Source organism: Entelurus aequoreus, linkage group LG24, assembly GCF_033978785.1.
Source record: "Entelurus aequoreus isolate RoL-2023_Sb linkage group LG24, RoL_Eaeq_v1.1, whole genome shotgun sequence".
NCBI lineage: Eukaryota > Metazoa > Chordata > Actinopteri > Syngnathiformes > Syngnathidae > Entelurus > Entelurus aequoreus.
Window position 1 is genome coordinate 1,153,086 of NC_084754.1, and position 21,309 is coordinate 1,174,394.

The 21,309-nt window shown below is 38.7% G+C and overlaps 1 protein-coding gene across 1 annotated transcript in view; it reads left to right on the plus strand.

Annotated features, from left to right (window-relative positions):
- The first annotated feature begins 8,804 nt into the window (after positions 1-8,804).
- Positions 8,805-21,309, plus strand: part of caprin1b (cell cycle associated protein 1b) — a 37,262-nt gene continuing 24,757 nt past the window's right edge. Inside the window, exon 1 of the mRNA XM_062035703.1 lies at positions 8,805-9,001. Within this exon, the coding sequence (XP_061891687.1) occupies positions 8,897-9,001 (105 nt within the window). The 5' untranslated portion in view covers positions 8,805-8,896. The remainder of the gene's footprint in view (positions 9,002-21,309) is intronic.

The following is a 21,309-nucleotide window of genomic DNA, read 5'->3' on the forward strand; positions in this document are numbered from 1 at the left end:
AGCGGCAGTTGAACACAGCACGGACTGTCCTGCGTCGTGACTCGCACTAATGAGCCCCTCTCGGTGCCAGTGGCAGGCGTGGATCCGTGCGTGGATTTTACTCGTTGGCTCTCAGAACTTTTTTCATAACGACACGTGACCGTGCAGGGTTTGCATGAAACACGTCAGTCGTACTAAATAACGCGGGATACAAACTACTCATTTTTGAAACTAGTACAATATAATTAGGGATGATGTTTTGATAAGAAATTATCGAGTTCGAGCCTATTATCGAATCCTCTTATCGAACCGATTCCTTATCGATTCTCTTATGGAGTCCAGATAGGTTGTTGTATATGGAAAAAAACACACAATATTTGGTTTAACAAAAGCTCACTTTTATTATATAACAAAAAAATAAAATCTAATAAATACATAAATATTGACTGTTACCCACCTAAAAAAATAAAATAAAATAAATCAATATTGACTGTTGTTACCCAAAGTATATTAAGTGGGATTTTTCAGAGAAACAAATATATACAGTAACACAAAAACAAGCTGTCTCTGTGATCACTATAGGTGTATAAATAATAATATAGTGTTAAATAAAATCAGTCCCTTGGGCACAAAACTGAAAATAATACAGCTCTCCAAAAAGTGCACTTCTGCTGCTATTTGACATAACTGTTTGTTATGATGCTTTGACATTTTTGCACTTCATTTCTTTTTTGAAAGAAAATTCTATGAAAAGAAAAGTTGTTTGCAAATGTGGTTACAATGCTACGGAGCCCCTAAAGGGACATGGGAATTTTTTTTTTTTTAGACATGTATCTCGTGGCCACGAGAAAGTATCTCGTGGCCACGAGAAAGTATCTCGTGGCCACGAGAAACTTTCTCGTGGCCACGAGAAACTTTTTATTAAAAAAAAAAAAAAAAAAAAAAAAAATTAATATTTTTTTTTTTTTTTTTTTTTTTATAAAAAGTTTCTCGTGGCCACGAGAAACTTTCTCGTGGCCACGAGAAACTTTCTCGTGGCCACGAGAAACTTTCTCGTGGCCACGAGAAAGCATTGGATGCGTGCTGATGTGTGTTAAAATGGCAGTTTAGGAGTTAATATGGCTGTATTTCCAGATAGGACTTTCCCCCATGTGTGTTGTGGCAAAATGTGAATGCTTGATTAGTAGGTGTGAGACAAACACTTTATCTTCCTGGTTATTGTAACGCTACGTGTTTGACATTATTTAAGACTTTATCATGCCCGGGAAAGGACAGTTTTCCTCTTCTGTGGCTGTGGGAGGTGGGCGTGGCTTGCGGACCTGCAGTGAAGCGGAGTGTGTCAGTTAGTCCCATGTTGATGTGATCAAACTTCTTTCTTGCTTGGAAGATACACACACAATTGCAACTGTTATTTCTTCCTGCAAATAATAAATATGTACAACGTGTTTGGATGTATTCATTTATGTAAAATTGTCATTAAATGTAATATTGCCTGACAAAAAGTGATACGACGTACGTAATATTTTGATATTTACACATCGCATATTTACACACGCGCATCTGACTAGAATACCCTTATGTGCATTACATATATCAACATCAACTACCTACTGTACTGTTTACTTGTTGATATACCCTTTTTAGAACAAATATCTACCCACATAATTTATATGTGTATATATAATATATATATATATGTGTATGTATGTATATGCATATATATATATATATATATATATATATATATATATATATATATATATATATACAGTATATACACGCACACACACACATATACATGTATACTGTATAGGAAGAAACACACATAAAAATATACAGTATACATATATACACACAAACACTAAATTTGACAAACAAAATAACTACTATTTTTAAGAACAAGTTACAGTAATATAATATATATATATACACTACCGTTCAAAAGTTTGGGGTCACCCAAACAATTTTGTAGAATAGCCTTCATTTCTAAGAACAAGAATAGACTGTCGAGTTTCAGATGAAACTTCTCTTTTTCTGGCCATTTTGAGCGTTTAATTGACCCCACAAATGTGATGCTCCAGAAACTCAATCTGCTCAAAGGAAGGTCAGTTTTGTAGCTTCTGTAACGAGCTAAATTGTTTTCAGATGTGTGAACATGATTGCACAAGGGTTTTCTAATCCTCAATTAGCCTTCTGAGCCAATGAGCAAACACATTGTACCATTAGAACACTGGAGTGATAGTTGCTGGAAATGGGCCTCTATACACCTATGTAGATATTGCACCAAAAAGCAGACATTTGCAGCTAGAATAGTCATTTACCACATTAGCAATGTATAGAGTGTATTTCTTTCAAGTTAAGACTAGTTGAAAGTTATCTTCATTGAAAAGTACAGTGCTTTTCCTTCAAAAATAAGGACATTTCAATGTGACCCCAAACTTTTAAACGGTAGAGTATATATATACATGCTTATACATAATATGTATATATATATATATATATATATATATATATATATATATATATATATATATATATATATATATATATATATATATATATATGTATATATATATATATATATATATATATGTATATATATATATATATACATATACATATATATATATATATATATATATATATATATATATATATATATATATATATATATATATATATATATATATATATATATATATACCGATATATATATATATATATATATATATATAGATACATATATATATATATATATATATATATATATATATATATATATGTGTATCTATATATATATATATATATATATATATATATATATATATATATATATATATATATAGATACACATATATATATATATATATATATATATATATATATATATATATATATATATATATATATATATGTGCATATACATACATACACATATATATATATTATATATACACATATATATTATGTGGGTAGATATTTGTTCTAAAAAGGGTATATCAACAAGTAAACAGTACAGTAGGTAGTTGATGTTGATATATGTAATGCACATAAGGGTATTCTAGTCAGATGCGCGTGTGTAAATATGCGATGTGTAAATATCAAAATATTACGTACGTCGTATCAGGCAATATTACATTTAATGACAATTTTACATAAATGAATACATCCAAACACGTTGTACATATTTATTATTTGCAGGAAGAAATAACAGTTACAATTGTGTGTGTATCTTCCAAGCAAGAAAGAAGTTTGATCACATCAACATGGGACTAACTGACACACTCCGCTTCACTGCAGGTCCGCAAGCCACGCCCACCTCCCACAGCCACAGAAGAGGAAAACTGTCCTTTCCCGGGCATGATAAAGTCTTAAATAATGTCAAACACGTAGCGTTACAATAACCAGGAAGATAAAGTGTTTGTCTCACACCTACTAATCAAGCATTCACATTTTGCCACAACACACATGGGGGAAAGTCCTATCTGGAAATACAGCCATATTAACTCCTAAACTGCCATTTTAACACACATCAGCACGCATCCAATGCTTTCTCGTGGCCACGAGAAAGTTTCTCGTGGCCACGAGAAAGTTTCTCGTGGCCACGAGAAACTTTTTATTAAAAAAAAAAAAAAAAAAAAAAAATTAATTTTTTTTTTTTTTTTTTTTTTTTTTATAAAAAGTTTCTCGTGGCCACGAGAAAGTTTCTCGTGGCCACGAGATACTTTCTCGTGGCCACGAGATACTTTCTCGTGGCCACGAGATACATGTCTAAAAAAAAAAAAATTCCCATGTCCCTTTAGGGGCTCCGTACAATGCTAATAAATGAAAAGTTAAATCTAAAAAAAGAAATACACTTTATTGAGTTAACATTATTTATTTATAGGGTAGATAGATGTGATGTTATGTTATGAGCTAGGGAATATAACAACCACACTACCCAGCATGCACCGGGAGTGACGAGCAAGCGCGGTAGCCCCGAAAAGTGTTGTTGCATGTTGCCACCCGGCACCTAAGAATGAGGTTATGAGCACGCTGTGAAAGTAAACATCAAGAACTCAGCCAACACGCCTCGTCTGCATTATTTATAATTAGACAGACAACACATCTACAGTGTGATTTTGTTTTGTTTACAAGGAAAGAAAAACAAAAGTTAAAAAAGTGACATTTCATATATATGTATGTGCTGCAGTGTTGTATATATATGTATGTGCTGCGGTTGCTATAAGAAGGTTGCGACAGCTGCCGTAAAGGAGGTGCGTTGCTATGTTTCCGGTTGGTGGTAAAAGTGTTGGTCATGTGTTTTACCCTGCTCAAATCTCTCAGTAAAGTTATTCATTGGATTATAGCTTTTGTTTTAAACTTTATTACACCTTGGAGCGCTTTTTCAGGTCCATTGTTTTCCTGCTTTCGCTATCTGCGCCTAATGACTGAGCTACATGACGTCATTTCTTGTGATGTCTCAAGGGGCATTTCTGGTCGGGACGGGATTCGTTCCCAGCGATTTGAATAAAGAACCAACTCTTTTTCTTTACTATAGTGGTCTCGATAACTGGTACCGGTTCTCAAAAAGGGATTCGAGTCAGAGGACTCGGTTCTTTTCTTATCGAACAACCGGAAAAACCGGTTTCGAGTATCATCCCTAAATATAATATATGCTACAAATAAACAAATATAACACATTGTGTAAAATGTTTCTAATAAGTTAAAGTACAATGATTGTCACACACACACACACTAGGTGTGGTGAAATCTGCATTTCACCCATCACACTTGTTCACCCACTGGGAGGTGAGGGGAGCAGTGATTAGCAGCGGTGGCCGCGCCCGAAAATCATTTTTGGTGATTTAACCCCCAAATTCCAAGCCTTGATGCTGAGTGCCAAGCAGGGAGGTAATGGCTCCCATTTTTATAGTCTTTGGTATGACTCGGCCGGGGTTTGAACTCACGACCTCAGGGCGGACACTCTAACCCAGGGGTGTCCAAACTTTTTCCACTGAGGGCCGCACACTGAAAAATCAAAGCAAGCGGGGGCCATGTTGATATTTTTTATTTTAAAAACCAATACAATATATGTATAAAAAAGATACATTCAGGCCTCCGCTCAGACTTGATCCCGGGGACCCCAAAATGTTTGGGTCAAAAAAAATATTACAAATGTGTCATTATTTAGTATTATTATTATTCAAGGTTTGCAAACTAGCTTGAACTGCTTCACCAAGTCAAACACTTGTTTTTTTCACAACTTCTTTCTTTTATTCAATAAATATAATCCACTTCTTCTCCTCAGCAGTGTCCTTCTCACGTCCTTCCTTACCACAAGTAAGACCAGGGGCCGTACTTATCAAGCTTCTTAGAATTACTCCTAAGAAGTCTGCTAAGAGTTGACTTAAGAGTAAATAAATTCTTCGCTGAAAGCTGCACTTAAAAGTTAGTTATCAAGCGTCTTACTCACACTTTCAGCGAAGTGTAGGACTGAATCTTAAGTGTCACACTCAGAGCTGAATTACGACATTACTATGTGCCGTAAACGCAATTTTAGGTGACGTCATTTCTGTGTCCATAGAAATGACCAATCACGGAAGGGAATCCCTTGTCTAAGAATAAAGAAATATCTTGGAAATATTGAAGTGGACAATGGGAGTGTATATTTTGACAATAAACTGCAAAATAATACAAAACAAACTAGTCCCCGCCGGCACTCACGCTACCGCTCCCTCTCTTCTCTCGCCCACACACTCACTGACGTCACTCACCTCACGGCCACACACATACGCTACTGTCATAACATTTTCTTTCCAATTCATTAATTAGGCAACTAATTTGAAACTGGTGTGGGTGGCTCTATATATACTAGCCCACTGCAGACACATGCAGAAATCAACAAGGAATCGAAAAGTATTAAATCTGTGACAAAAATAATATCCGCTCTGTCTAAACGATACCGTTTGATCAGCTGCTCGTCATAAAAAAAAAAAAAAACTTTGTTCTGTTCCCTGAACGTTTGCGCACGTCTCTCTTGCCTCAGTGCCATCCCCTGCTGGCAACTCCTAACCACTTAAGACACCTCTGAAGGTCTCTTAAATATCGTGGAGAGTAGGAGTGATTCTCAGACTTAAGAACGTTGATAAAAAGCTTTTATTCTTAAGTTTGAGAGTAGGACTACATTTCGCAAATTTTCAGGACTTAAGTGTAAAATGGCACTCTAAGAAGCTTGATAAGTACGGCCCCTGATGTTTTGGTTGAATCTTATGACGTACATTGTGACGTTCTTTATGCCAACCAGCGGCGGAGATGATTGTGATCCCAAATTTTGCTTGCAATCTAAAGCATAACAATTGGCAGTGAGACAGCTCATGTCCCGAAAAAAGGCGCATGGAGCATATATTTAGGTTTTCTTTAGCAATCCCCAGCAATTTTTTTCCATAAGAAATATTGTAAATTAATTTGACCCATTCTGGACACCCAAAACTATCAAAAAACAAATCAAACAAATAATTCACTAGCATTAGCTTATAGCTATAGAGCGACATAACTTAGTTTTCTAACCATTGGAAGGAAGGAAGTGAGTGTGAAGGTCAGGGCTGAGGACAAGAAGTGGATGATATTCATTGAATTACAGAAATAAATCATCAAAAACATGACCGAGCGTGTCGCTAACTTTGGCGAAGCAATTGCACCATACTGAAGCAGAATGAGTCCAATGCCAGCCAAGAATGTGAAAATAATATATGGAGAAGCTGCTGATGGTGTGTTTGACAGAGAATCAGCTGGAAGGACATGTTGTGGAAGTCCACTCTCCAAGGTAAATGCTAAACATCATTTATACTAATTCATAAAACTACTGTGGTTGTTAGTAATACATTCTATTGTATTGTTTTTATACAATATTTTTATTTAAAAGTTCAGTTGTTTTTTTAAACGCCATGTTACACGTTAAAATTGTGCAGTTTTGGAGGGGACCAGCACCAATAAATTCATCAATTAATCAATTAGTTTCAATGGGGGACGTTGACTTCAGATACAAGTGTTTTGAGTTAAGAGCGCCTTCACAGAACCAATTAGGCTGAGTTGGTATGTGAGAATCGGAGTAAACTTGTCACGGCCCGGGCGCATGCCAATGCACACTCATCTGTGCGCTCTGTTGATTGCGCCTCCAAGAGCGCAGCTGCAATCAATCTGCAATCTGCACACCTGTCGCTGATGAGCTCCCTGGGCTTCTTAAGCCAGTGCAGACCTGCGTTCCAGGCGAGATTGTAGCTACCTGTCATGTACATGTTTTCTTCCGTCGCCTTGGATTTGAGCTGTGTGTCTCGCTCTCTTGGACTCCCCCTGGATCTCGACTGCCTTCCCGGATCTCGACCGCCTCGCATGGACACGAGCTCTGACGTCTCTCTCTCGCCCTGGATTTTTCGCCTCTCCCTCAACACTACCGATGTCAGGAAATTGTATGTAAATTATCAAAAAACTTTCCGTTCTCTGAGTTCCCAATGAACGGACAAGAGGCTGTCTTTGTTGCACCCAGCCAAAGGCTTGGAAAATTCCATTGTGTACGATGGGAGGAGACGGGAGGGGGGGGGTTATCTATTGTGATCCAAGACCTGCCCAAGCTCGAGCCAGGACCAGCCCAAGCCCGAGGCATCTTTTTCTTTTGTGTTAATGTGACCAAAAACAAGAGCTGTTTACATACCCCCCATTCCTTTAGAAACAGCTGATGTGTAAACAGGGAATATCCAAATAAAGGAGACGTAAACCTTTTTTTGTCAGAGCGTGCTGGAAACTGTGCAAGAGTACAGACCAGACGTTTCTCCTCAAATTGAGTCCAAATTGAATTCTGTCTCTGTTTGATTCTTTGCTTCTTGTCCTGTTTAATAGATGTCATCAGTGTTTGAACCTGACAACCGATAACACTCAACATCTAATCACCACCCACACACTTTTTTGGATTTAGTCACACTCCATTTCCCTTGGTTTATTATATTATTTGTTATTTATATGTATGTGTATATATATTGTATGTATATAAATACATCTAGAGCTTAACTACTCCCCCTTGTGGTCTGTGCCGTCTACTCCTCCTGTACATAACAAAACTTTTGGCAAAAATGTTCATAAAAAAACAAACGAATGCCATGAAAAAGCATAGGGCCTCTAAAAACTAAAGTAACACTTCATTCTGAAGGGTCAATACTGTAGAAATGACACTTTTTCTACCACCCCTACACTTACTACTTCAAAATGTATCCACGGTTCAGTTCTGTTATTCTCCCTTTGAAAATATGTCCTGTTAAAAAATGGTTGAAGCTTATTTTCAGTCTTTTTCATTAAGTTCTATTTTCATCATTTATGTACCAAGCGGTAGAAAATGGATGGATGGATGATATATTAAGAGAATCATGTTGGATCGAGAATCGAATCGTGAGTTACCCAAATATTTCCACCTCTATTTTATTGCATTTCTTTTTCTGTTATCCTTTTTGTGTGCATTTTATTTATTTCAAGTCAAATAGATTTTTATTTGACTACTTAACATTATAAAAGGGAGAAAATCCCACAGAAAAAATCATCAGACTGAAATATCGGCTAATTTAAGCGCAATAAAAATGTGTATTTATTGTTTTAAATAGTCTTACATTTACAATGCATTGATCGGTGAGCTTTTATATAAAAAAAACAACTTTATTACATATTGTGTATTTAAGCTCTTATGAAGGTTGTCTCTGTTAAAAACAACAACAGTGCTGTGTGTGTGTGTGTGTGTGTGTGTGTGTGTGTGTCTTCACAGTCGCTGCCTCTTATCTGCTGCCAGAATGTCAGGGCTGCCAGCGGGAGGGAGGAACGCAGACAGCCGTTGGACTGGACCATGAGATAAAGCACCTCCAGAGAGTTGGGACTCGAACCCTGAAATCTAGGCTGAATGTATCCTTGGGCTCATAAACCCATAAAGGTTCACTGGACGGCCAGCAGCAAATGGATCAAACTACACCTTTTTAATCAAACAACACGGGAGACAAACTGTCAGGTAAAACAAAATAGAATATTTAATAAGTCATGCACTACTTCCTGTGAAGCGGAGCCAGACAGGCCAGAGGATGTGCAAGTGGCACATCACACTTTCCTGAGGGGTTAGTTGACTCATGCATGATGGTTTCTTTCCATTTTAACTCCAAATGGTTCTGCTTGATAACAAGATGAAATCTAGCAACAAAACTGACGCTTGTTGGCGCCTAGACTTCTCAAACATAACCAGAGAGACGTTTAAACAAACACCTTTTTTATACAATTCTATTCTTCCCCATTCTTCAATCAATCAATCAATCAATGTTTATTTATATAGCCTTAAACCACAAGTGTCTCAAAGGGCTGCACAAGCCACAACGACATCCTCGGTTCAGAGCCCACATAAGGGCAAAGAAAAACTCACAACCCAGTGGGATGTCAATATGAATGACTATGAGAAACCTTGGAGAGACCGGATGCAATGGACGTCGAGTGGGTCTGGCATAATATTGTGAAAGTCCAGTCCATAGTGGATCCAACATAATAGTGAGAGTCCAGTCCATAGTGGATCCAACATAATAGTGAGAGTCCAGTCCATAGTGGGGCCAGCAGGAGACCTTCCCGAGCGGAGACGGGTCAGCAGCACAGAGATGTCCCCAACCGATGCACAGGCGACTCTGAACAGCCAGCACTTCATCCATGGCCACCGGACCTGTGCCACCCCTTCCACAATGGAGAGGGGGGCAGAAAAGAAACGGCAGATCAACTGGTCTAAAAAGGGGGTCTATTTAAAGGCTAGAGCAGGGGTCGGGAACCTTTTTGGCTGAGAGAGCCATGAAAGCCAAATATTTTAAAATGTATTTCCGTGAGAGCCATATAATATTCTTTAACACTGAATACAACTAAATGCGTGCATTTTTAAGTAAGACCAACATTTTTAGAGTACCGTATTTTTCGGACTATAAGTCGCAGTTTTTTTCATAGTTTGGCCGGGCGTGCGACTTATACTCGAGTGACTTATGTGTGAAATGATGAACACATTAGCGTAAAATATGAAATAATATTATTGATGTCATTGACGTAAGAGACTAGACGTATAAGATTTCATGGGATTTAGCGATTAGGAGTGACAGATTGTTTGGTAAACGTATAGCATGTTCTATATGTTATAGTTATTTGAATGACTCTTACCATAATATGTTACGTTAACATACCAGTTGGTTATTTATGCCTCATATAACGTACACTTATTCAGCCTGTTGTTCACTATTCTTTAGACATTTTAAATTGCCTTTCAAATGTCTATTCTTGCTGTTGGCTTTTATCAAATACATTTCCCCCAAAAATGCGACTTATACTCCAGTGCCACTTATATATGTTTTTTTCCGTCTTTATTGTGCATTTTCGGCCGGTGCGGCTTATACTCCGGAGCGACTTATACTCCGAAAAATACAGTATAATAAGTCTCTTTTTCTTTTTAATAACAGTTATTCTGAAGGTAACCAATAATAAATAAAATACTTCTTACCATTAATGCGACTTCTGGTGCTGTATGGTTTTGCTGACGGCTTTGTAGTCTGGTTGATACGTGGTTATTTTTAACACTGTGATTACCAGCGGAATTATTCATTATCGTGTTAAGCAATGTCAGCTAGGATTTATCTGAGAGCCAGATGCAGTCATCAAAAGAGCCACATCTGGCTCTAGAGCCATAGGTTCCCTACCCCTGGGCTAGAGTATACAAATGAGTTTTAAGATGGGACTTAAATGCTTCTACTGAGGTAGCATCTCTACTGTAACCCCAATAGAAAACGCTCTGTAGCCCGCAGACTTTTTTTGGGCTCTGGGAGTCACTAATAAGCCGGAGTCCTTTGAACTTTCGCCTGCAAACGAGCTGATTCTGGCTGCGCCGCATTCTCCTACTGGACTTGTCTGTCATTGCGCGCCTTCATCCAAGAAGTGCACTTTGGGTGGAGCAACTCTTAAATGAGGGTGTTCCATGTCAAATCGGGCCTTCCACATTCTCCCGTCGACTTCGTACTTTTGTTCTCACGCGCCTCAGAGGCTGGAATAAGTCCAGCGCCCCTGGAAAGTGAAATATTTTATTGTTAAAGTAAAAAAAAGTTAAAGTTAAAGTACCAATGATTGGCACACACACACACTATGTGTGGTGAAATTATTCTCTGCATTTGACCCATCACCCTTGATCACCCCCTGGGAGGTGAGGGGAGTAGTGGGCAGAGAATGTTGAATAATATGTTGAAAAAATTATGTTTCATCTTAAATAAATTATAATTCACTTGCTACATTTTTGTATGCTTAGTTTTGCGGTGCTTTGAAGTAAAATCTCTGAAATTAAACTCAACTGGAGTCTTTGAGAACCCTGCGGGTTAAAATCGTTTTGATTTTGAGGATTAAAAAAAACAACCTTGTTGTGCCTGAAATGTTCGTTAAACATGTTTTGCGGCACAATGTGTTATTTTGCACTACCTCAATTTTATTATTAAATATAAGATATGTGACACATTTATTTCAAATTTCCCCAATTTGGGTCGCCGCCAGTGATTAGAGGGTGATGGTTGAGAATATTTATCCTGCTTAATAAAGAGAAAAAAGTGTGTTCTGTTCTGTAAGTTTGAACAAAGAGGGCTGTTTCTGAGCCTCATGTTTAAAAAAAAAAAAAAAAGTTGGAGGTCAAATGAGGAACCACTCTAGGATTCTCTTTATAAAACATGAAGTGATGTTTGTTGTTTGATTGCAAGACAACCGACTGCTGAAATGAGTCACTCGTTGAAATGGATCTTCACTTGCACTCACAATCCTCCCATAATCAGTATTAACCCAAAAAAACACACAGTTTGTGGAACATTGTAATCAGAAAGCTGAGCTTCCTGTGTTTGACACAACAAGAGGAAGCTGGTTGCACATTCTTTAGACGGCTCACAGGTTTGGTTTGTTGCTCAAGTAGTAGAAGTGGATTATTACGTAAAGTAATATTCGTTAGGGTTTCCTAAACATGACAATCTGCACAGTGGGGAGTAAATAAGGAGAAATAAATGTATATCCACTAAAATTGTGACTTGAAGTTCAGGTATTTTGTGATTCACTTTGCTAGGTTTTACTGCCACCTGCTGGTGTAACTAATACAACCATCATGGTTGTTCAACATGACTTAATAACTAGATTAGCATCTTCTAATAACATTTAGGACAACACACTTCCTATGTACTGGGTCATAACATTACAAACAATATCTGCATGATCACAATAGTTGGGTAGAAAAAACATTGTCGTTGTAAAGGTCATATAATATTAGTCATTAAATAATTGAATACACTCAACATTTTGTCAAAAATCATAGTAGTTATAACATGTGGGGTAGCACATGTCAGCTGCAGCAACAATGGTTATTTTTAATTTATTTGTATTGAACAAATGAGAAAACAAACATGATATATATATATATATATATATATATATATATATATATATATATATATATATATATATATATATATATATATATATACACACACATTGTACAAACAAATCAAGGCACTTCAAATACAATTCAATATTTTTTTATATTTTACAACCGGTTGAGCAATTTACAAAGCAATACAAAATAAATTAAATTAAATACAATCCATGTACAAACACATTTTAAAGACGGTAAAAGTAAAAATAAGAGGCAATACAAATGAACATATACGCAAACCTGGGCCCAAACAAATTAAATTATCCAATAAAGACAATAATATAAGGGCTTTTTTAAAAAAAAAAATTTTTTTACATTTTCCAAGATTTTAGTTATTAATTTAAAATCATTAATCCAATGGGAGAATATGGGTTTGTTACATTATTGTTTCAAAAATGATTAGTAGTGTATATTTCATTAATAATATTACCGGTAAGCTGTATTTATTTATTTATTTAGAATTGGATATGTAATATATTGTGTCCTTATTTTCCTTGTTTCTACTTTTATCTATTTTAGAATATATTGTCTTTAAATTGTGCCTTGAAAATATTATTTTAATAACACTAACCTCATATATATATTTTTAGAAAATGTGTAATTAGAATAATTAATATCTATCTATCTATCTAATTAACATTTTCAATGTAAAGGTTCCTGAGACAAGGAGCTCTTACACATCTTGAGCCACCAAATACTTTAAAAGTAATAATATTGCTTTTGTGATCTTCTGAAACTTGACTTCTTTCACAACAACGTTAAAACGTTTTTATTTTTTTCCATACGTTTACAAAATGTAAGAACTGTCCATATAATGTCTAACAGCCCAAATTCCTTTAGCGTTACACATTATTGACAATACTATTTGAAATAGCTGCAACATAACATACATAAGTAACAAACAGCATAATAACAACATAGCTGTAAACCTGGCTTCACCCAAGGAAGGCACACATGACAAACACACAAAGCTTAACCAGGCGTTTTTTTCTCTCAAGGAATTGTGAAATAAAATCATGTCTTCAGGAGATCAACACTGTACTGAAGCCCGGAACACTCTACACATTTCCCCAGTTTTAGTTTAGAGAAAATGAAAGATTGGCCTGGCCCACTAGGATCCCTCTTTATGTTTGTGAACTTTATAGTCTATACATTTAGAGGGATGTGATAATCAAACACTCTAGAAGTCTAGAATGAAAGAGTATAGTAAAAGAGAATTGACAGTGTGTACCTTCAATGCTGAATGATGAGCAGGCAGAGTTTGGAGAGTTTTCTTTAGCTCACTTTTCATTTTTATGTACTCACTGTCCAGATACGTGGAAAATGTTTTCCGTGCCATTTGCTGTTTGACGCCGGTATCATTCTAATTAGCTGCCTGAAATCGAGGGACTCCACTGTAGAAATGGCCTGCATGTCTTCTAGCACATACGCTGCAATGGCTCTATCAATGTTGTCCTGGCTAGCAGTGCCTCCGTTAAAATCCTTAGGTGGAGGTGGAGATGGAGGTGAAGTGGCATCGGAGTCTGTCTCTCTCTTTACTAGCTTTGTCGAAGCATGTTGCTTTTGTAGCTGTTTTAGCAGATTTGAATTGCTGTTTTGGGCAGTAGATAGGATCTTTAAACCAAGACACAACTGACATTTAACTAAAATGTTATTTTCTTTGTGCTCGACAAAAGAAAAGTAGTGAGAATATCCGCCATGATGTCTTATAATAATAATAATAATAATAAATTTGATTTATAAGGCGTCTTTCTGGGCACTCAAGGACACCGTACAAAATCAAAACAATAAAATCAAATTGGATAAAAACAACAATAATAACAACAACAAAGATAGACGGTGTTTACTGTTAGTAAACACAGACACGCCCGTCCCCTCACCCACACACAGCGCGCCTCTTCTCTTCCTTGTGACACAGGAAGATTCAGAAGGACGACACTGCAGCTCTCCAATAAAACACACTCAGATCTTCTGTTTCTAGCCGATACGACATAAAAAATAACGTAAAATAACGCAGTAACGCATCATGTAGTAACTGAGTTACTGAATATAAACAATAACGCTTTAGACTACTAGTTACCGCTGAAAATAACGGCGTTACAGTAACGCATTAGTCCCAACACTGATGGATAGATGGAAAGTCAGAAAGCAATAGAACACGTAAACCTCCCAATTGGAAGTTATATACCAGATTAAATGTGAATTCTCGAGATATAATTTTAACTATTTCAACTCTAGGACTCCATCCATGATATTGAAGTCATTGTGTTGTCTGTTTACTAACAAGACATCATAGCGGAGCCGAAGCAGAGTTTCTTAACATGGAGATATTCTCACTACTTTTCTTTTTTCGAGCACAAAGAAAAGAACATTTTAGTTACCGGTATGTTAGTTGTGTCTTGGATCAAATATCCTATCTACTGCCCAAAACAGCAATTAAAATACTTCTTAGTGCTGAGAGCTCAAACCACTCGTAAACGTTTTTGTGTGTCTGTATGCGGGGTAAAACTATGGAACAAACTGGACTTACGACACAAGCAATGCCAAACTATTAATGGATTTAAACTATTATACAAACATGGGGTCTGGTTCAAATATAGAGAGGAGGGTCTTTAAATTGACCTGCTGTTGTACTCTGTCTCAAAGTGTTAACATGTGCTCAATGTTTCCTTACCATTATTGCTATGTTGTCTATTACCATTGTTGGTATATTCATTATTCCTACAGTTGATACAAATTATTGTTACAGTGTAATAATTATTGTTACCTGTGGTAATGCCACTACGATACAACATCTTGTTATGTTGGGTGTGTAGTAATAACCAACACGAACGCGTTACTTTCCCGTCAGCATCTTTATTCACGTACCTGTATTTACCTACATTACATTCTTCTTCTCTCCTCACCTCACCGCATCTCCTCCGTCTGACTTGCTACGCCACCTAGAGGCTGTACAATGTAACTGAACTAACTGCAGTAGTGAACACAACATCTTCCCCTTTCAATAAAAGTGAATTCCTTCATAACAAAACTTACAATTTCTTTTGTAATTGGATTCAAGTAACACCATGCCTATAATATTTTGGAAGTAATAAAATGACAACCAATCAACCATTACAGCAGCATTTAACCGTATGTAAATTGCATACCAAACATTTTTCATGCATGCATTATTTTCTTTTCCTTAACAACCAGCAACATGCATGTTTATGCAACTTCTTTAGTACATGACTTAGTCCTTAGTCCAGTTAGGCGGTTGCCTACACCTCTCAGGTCTATTGTTCACATTTGTCTCTTGTTTAGGTTCGGTCTGTACAGTGTCATTGTCCATAGTGGTCACTTGTGGTAGTACAGAAAGGTGTGATGCATTCCAGACTCTACCATCATCCAACAGGTAGGTGTATGGGCTTTTCTTCCGCACCACAGTTCTTGGCTTTGTGAACTTTTGTTCTCCTTTCTTTACCTTCCATGGCTTCCGAATCCTGACCTGATCACCAGGGTTGAAGGATGTCTTCTTTGCACTCCTCTTCCTGTCTGTGTACAGTTTTGCGTATTCCTGTATCTTTTCAACTCGTTCCCGCACCACATTCTTATTTACATGGACAGGAGTCACATCCATGATTTGGAGTTTTGTTCTCATTTGTCTTCCATGAAGCAGCTGTGAGGGGCTCACTCCAGTGGTTGAGTGTGGAGTAGCTCTGTAATCCATAAGAAAGGACCTTGTGAATGGCTTCCAGGGTGTCCCTTGTATAGAAGCAGTTTGGAGGCAGTCTTTGAGCACTCTGTTGAACCTCTCAACTTCTCCATTTGCACGGGGATGATATAGAGATGATTTCAGGTGCACAATTCCTCTTTGTTTTAGGAAATTTTCGAATTCAGCTGATGTGAACTGAGTACCATTGTCACTCACTAACTCTTTTGGATTACCTTCCCATGAAAAGGTTGCTATGAGGAACTGAATGATTGTTGCAGTATCAATCTGGGCCACAAAAGCTACTTCCGGCCATTTACTGAAGTAGTCCACAAGCGTTACAGCATATCTGCAGTCTCTTGGTGCAGATTCAAAAGGACCAACGATGTCGATTGACACTTTTTCCCATGCTGCATCGGGTAAAGGCACAGGTTGGAGTGGGGCATTATAAGTAGTAACTGACTTGTCATTTTGTCTGCATGTAGTACAGTCTTTGATGAGTGATTCAACTTGTGCGTCCATTTTAGGCCACCAGTATAGTTCTCTGAGGCGTTGTTTTGTTCTGACAATGCCCTGATGAGTCTCATGTGCAATGTCTGAGCCTTTTCTGTAGTAACCCTGGAACCACGAGACGGTGAGTGCCTCTGACCACGCAGTCATCCAAAATTGCCAGTTCGTCACATATCAGGTAGTATGGCTGTAGGTCATGGTCAAGCACTTTTTTTTGTCTTGGCCAAGGCTTTTGTAGCTGTGCGCGAAGTTTGGTCAGCACAGGGCACAAGTTACTCTCCGCTTTGAAGTCCGCTTGAGTGACTGCTTGAATTTCGTCCAGTATTGTTGCGACTGACTCCACGGTCTCAGTATAATCCTTGTTTGTCGCAGGGAGTGGTAGTCTGGATAAGCAGTCGGCGACGCTGTTCAGTGTTCCAGCTCTGTACTGGACCTCATAGTCAAACTCCATTAAGCGAGCAGACCACCGGGCAACCCGAAGTTCAGCTCGATTATTTCCTTTGGTAGTCAGAAGTGTAGTTAGAGCTTGATGGTCAGTGCGTAACAGGAACTTCCTTCCCCAGAGCCACACACGCCACTTTTCCGCAGCCCAGACGTATGCGAGAGCCTCTTTTTCAACTATAGAGTACTTTCTTTCAGCATCTGATAAACTGCGGGAGGCAAAAGCGATTGTGTCTTCCTCTCCTGCCTCATTCACCTGTGTCAAAACAGCTCCAAGTCCATAATCAGAAGCGTCAGTTGAGACCACTGTTGGTTTGTTTGGGTCAAACAGTGTCAGTGCTGGGCTGTTAACAACCATGTTTTTGACTTGATCAAAGCTCTTTTGTGCTGCATCATTCCACTTGAAAATTGTATTCTTCCGCAACAGAGCTCTCATTGGCTCGACCAGGCTGGCGTAGTTAGGTATACATTTGCTATACCATGCACTTAAACCCAGGAATGAGCGCAGGGTGGCTGCATCGGTAGGAGCAGGCGCATTCAGGATTGCAGTCACATGGCCATCGCTTGGCTGTAAGCCTTCAGGTGAGAGTCTGTGGCCTAGGAATGTCAGTGTAGTCTGACTGAAGAGGCATTTTTCCTTGTTGAGCTGCAGACCCGCTTCCTGAATACGGTTCATTACAGCTTTCAGGTTAGCGTCATGTTCTTCCTGTGAGGGCCCATAGATTATGACATCATCTAGGTAACACTTAACCCCCTTTAATCCACTGAGTATGTTTGTCATCATTTTCTGGAATGCTGCAGGAGCTGAACTTAGCCCATAAGGAACTCTGCGGTATCTGTACAATCCTTCATGTGTAATGAAAGCAGTGAGATTTCTGCTCTCCTCATGCAGTTCCAGTTGATGGTATGCGCTTTTCAGATCCAAGGTAGAGTACATCTTTGACCCACGCAGCTCAGCAAGTACGTCCTCGATCAGTGGTAATGGATGGCTGTCAGGGACCACTGCCTTGTTAGGTTCCCTCATATCCACACACATGCGGATTTTCCCGTTCTTCCTCCAAGTGACTACAATAGGGGAAACCCATTTGGATGAATCAACTCCCTCTATGATTCCCTGTTTTTCCAGTTCATTTAGCTCTGCCGTGACGGTATCACGTACTGAAAGCGGCAGGCGTCTGAGTTTTTGTTGCACTGGTTTAACATCTGTGCGTATCTGCACCTTATGTACAAAATCTTTGGCATGTCCAATGTCCAACGTGGTTGTAGTTTCAGGGAGTTTAGGAAACTGTGAAAGCATGGCACAATCCACTGTTGGTCCCACCAACTTTCCTCCTTTAATCTCTATGTTGAGGTCTTCACATAGATCTAGCCCAATGAGGGGTGTACCGGACTTTACAAGGTTGAAAAATCCAGTTGCAGTCCTCTGTTGGTATGTTACTGTCGCTTTAAGATGTCCAAAAACTTTTAGGTTCTGTCTTGAGTACATCAACAGTTTTACTGTAGGTGGGCTTAGTTTACTTGTGCTGAAGTTTTCTCTGTACAGTTTTTCGGGTAGTATTGAGACAGCAGATCCTGTGTCAACTAACATGTCACTTGTATGTGTACTTGTAGGTGATGTAGCCAGAGTGAAAGTTCCAATTAGTTTTCCTCGTATATCAGTCTTCTTGCCAACATTGAGGACAGTCACTTCAGGCAAACTCACTTCATTGACTGATTTAGTAGAGGATTTGCACACTCTGGAATAGTGGCCTATCTTCCCACATGTTTTGCATTTAACATCTTTAGCTGGGCATGACTGGTCGTTAGCAAGGTGATCAGCAGAGCCACATCTGTAACATTGTTGAATGGCATCATTCCGTTTTCCCCCTTTGTGCTTATACTTGTCTTTGGGGTGTCCTGCCTTCTTATTTCCCTGTCTGTAGACTGCAGAGACTAGCTTCGTTCCACTCTCAGTGAACGTTTTTGCATCAGCAACGGCAATTTCAATTCGTCTGGCTAGTGTAAGTGTCTTATCAAGAGTTAGCTCGGGTTCTAACAACAGTCTTTCACGTATACGAGGCACACACGTTTTCTCCACTATCTGATCACGTATCATTTCATTTTCCATTGCACTGAAATTGCACGTTTTCACTAGCTCACGCAGCGCTGCCACATAGTGATCCGTTGACTCACCCATAGCTTGAGCGCGCTGCAGAAAACGGTACCTCTCGGCGACCACGTTGACTTTCGGGGTGAAGAATGTTTGCAAAGCCAGTAAGCTACCACTGTAGGTATCCTCAGTAAGCGGCAAGGTATTGTACAACCTTTGTCCTTCTGTTCCCAGACAGTGAATCAGCAGGGCTCTTTTCCTCGCCGCGGAAAATTCTTGACCTCCGATTGCTAGCAAGAAGTTGTTGAATAGCTTCCGCCAATCCTCGAACGTAATCTTCGGCTCTCCCGGGCACTCCAGGAACGCAGAGGGCGGTTGTAAACCGAGTAAAGCCATTCTTTTTTTTTTCTTTATCCTCGTCGCCACTTGTTATGTTGGGTGTGTAGTAATAACCAACACGAACGCGTTACTTTCCCTTCAGCATCTTTATTCACGTACCTGTATTTACCTACATTACATTCTTCTTCTCTCCTCACCTCACCGCATCTCCTCCGTCTGACTTGCTACGCCACCTAGAGGCTGTACAATGTAACTGAACTAACTGTATGCTTAAAGGCCTACTGAAACCTACTACTACCGACCACGCAGTCTGATAGTTTATACATCAATGATGAAATCTTAACATTGCAACACATGCCAATACGGCCGGGTTAACTTATAAAGTGACTTTTAAAAACTTCCCGGGAAATATCCGGCTGAAACGTCGCGGTATGATGACGTATGCGCGTGACGAAGTCAAAGTAACTGAAGTTATGGTACCCGTAGAATCCTATACAAAAAGCTCCGTTTTCATTTCATAATTCCACAGTATTCTGGACATCTTTTGCAATTTGTTTAATGAACAATGAAGGCTGCAAAGAAGACAGTTGTAGGTGGGATCGGTGTATTAGCAGCGGACTACAGCAACACAACCAGGAGGACTTTGTTGGAGCGCTAGCCGCGCTAGCCGCCGACCTCACCTTGACTTCCTACGTCTCCGGGCCGCCAAACGCATCGGGTGAAGTCCTCCGTCCTTCTGCCGATCGCTGGAACGCAGGTGAGCACGGGTGTTGATGAGTAGATGAGGGCTGGCTGGCGTAGGTGGAGAGCTAATGTTTTTAGCATAGCTCTGTGAGGTCCCGTTGCTAAGTTAGCTTCAATGGCGTCGTTAGCACAGCATTGTTAACCTTCACCAGCCTGGAAAGCATTAACCGTGTATTTACATGTCCACGGTTTAATAGTATTGTTGATTTTCTATCTATCCTTCCAGTCAGAGGTTTATTTTTTTGTTTCTATATGCAGTTAAAGCACGATGCTATCACGTTAGCTCGTAGCTAAAGCATTTTGCCGATGTATTGTCGTGGAGATAAAGGCACTGAATGTCCATTTCGCGTTCTCGACTCTCATTTTCAAGAGGATATAGTATCCGAGGTGGTTTAAAATACAAATCCGTGATCTACAATAGAAAAAAGAGAGTGTGGAATCCAATGAGCCAGCTTGTACCTAAGTTACGGTCAGAGCGAAAAAAGATACGTCCATCGCTGCCTCTCAAGTCATTCACTGTAACGTTCCTCATCTACGAATCTTTCATCCTCGCTCAAATTAATGGGGTAATCATCACTTTCTCGGTCCGAATCTCTCTCGCTCCATTGTAAACAACGGGGAATTGTGAGGAATACTAGCTCCTGTGACGTCACGCTACTTCCGGTACAGGCAAGGCTTTTTTTTATCAGCGAGCAAAAGTTGCGAACTTTATCGTCGATTTTCTCTACTAAATCCTTTCAGCAAAAATATGGCAATATCGCGAAATGATCAAGTATGACACAGAATGGATCTGCTATTCCCGTTTAAATACATAAAAAATCATTTCAGTAGGCCTTTAACTCAATGCAGTAGTGAACACAACACATCTGTATCATAATCCTTGAACAAAGTAAGAGTGAAACTCATGTGAATAATCACTGAATGGAGAACTGGGGGTGGGATTAAATAAATTATCTTCTTCCCACTCCCTTTCAGGCAAAACTGGACAATCATGAATTACATACTATACATTACCTTTTGCACTATATTAATTTATAT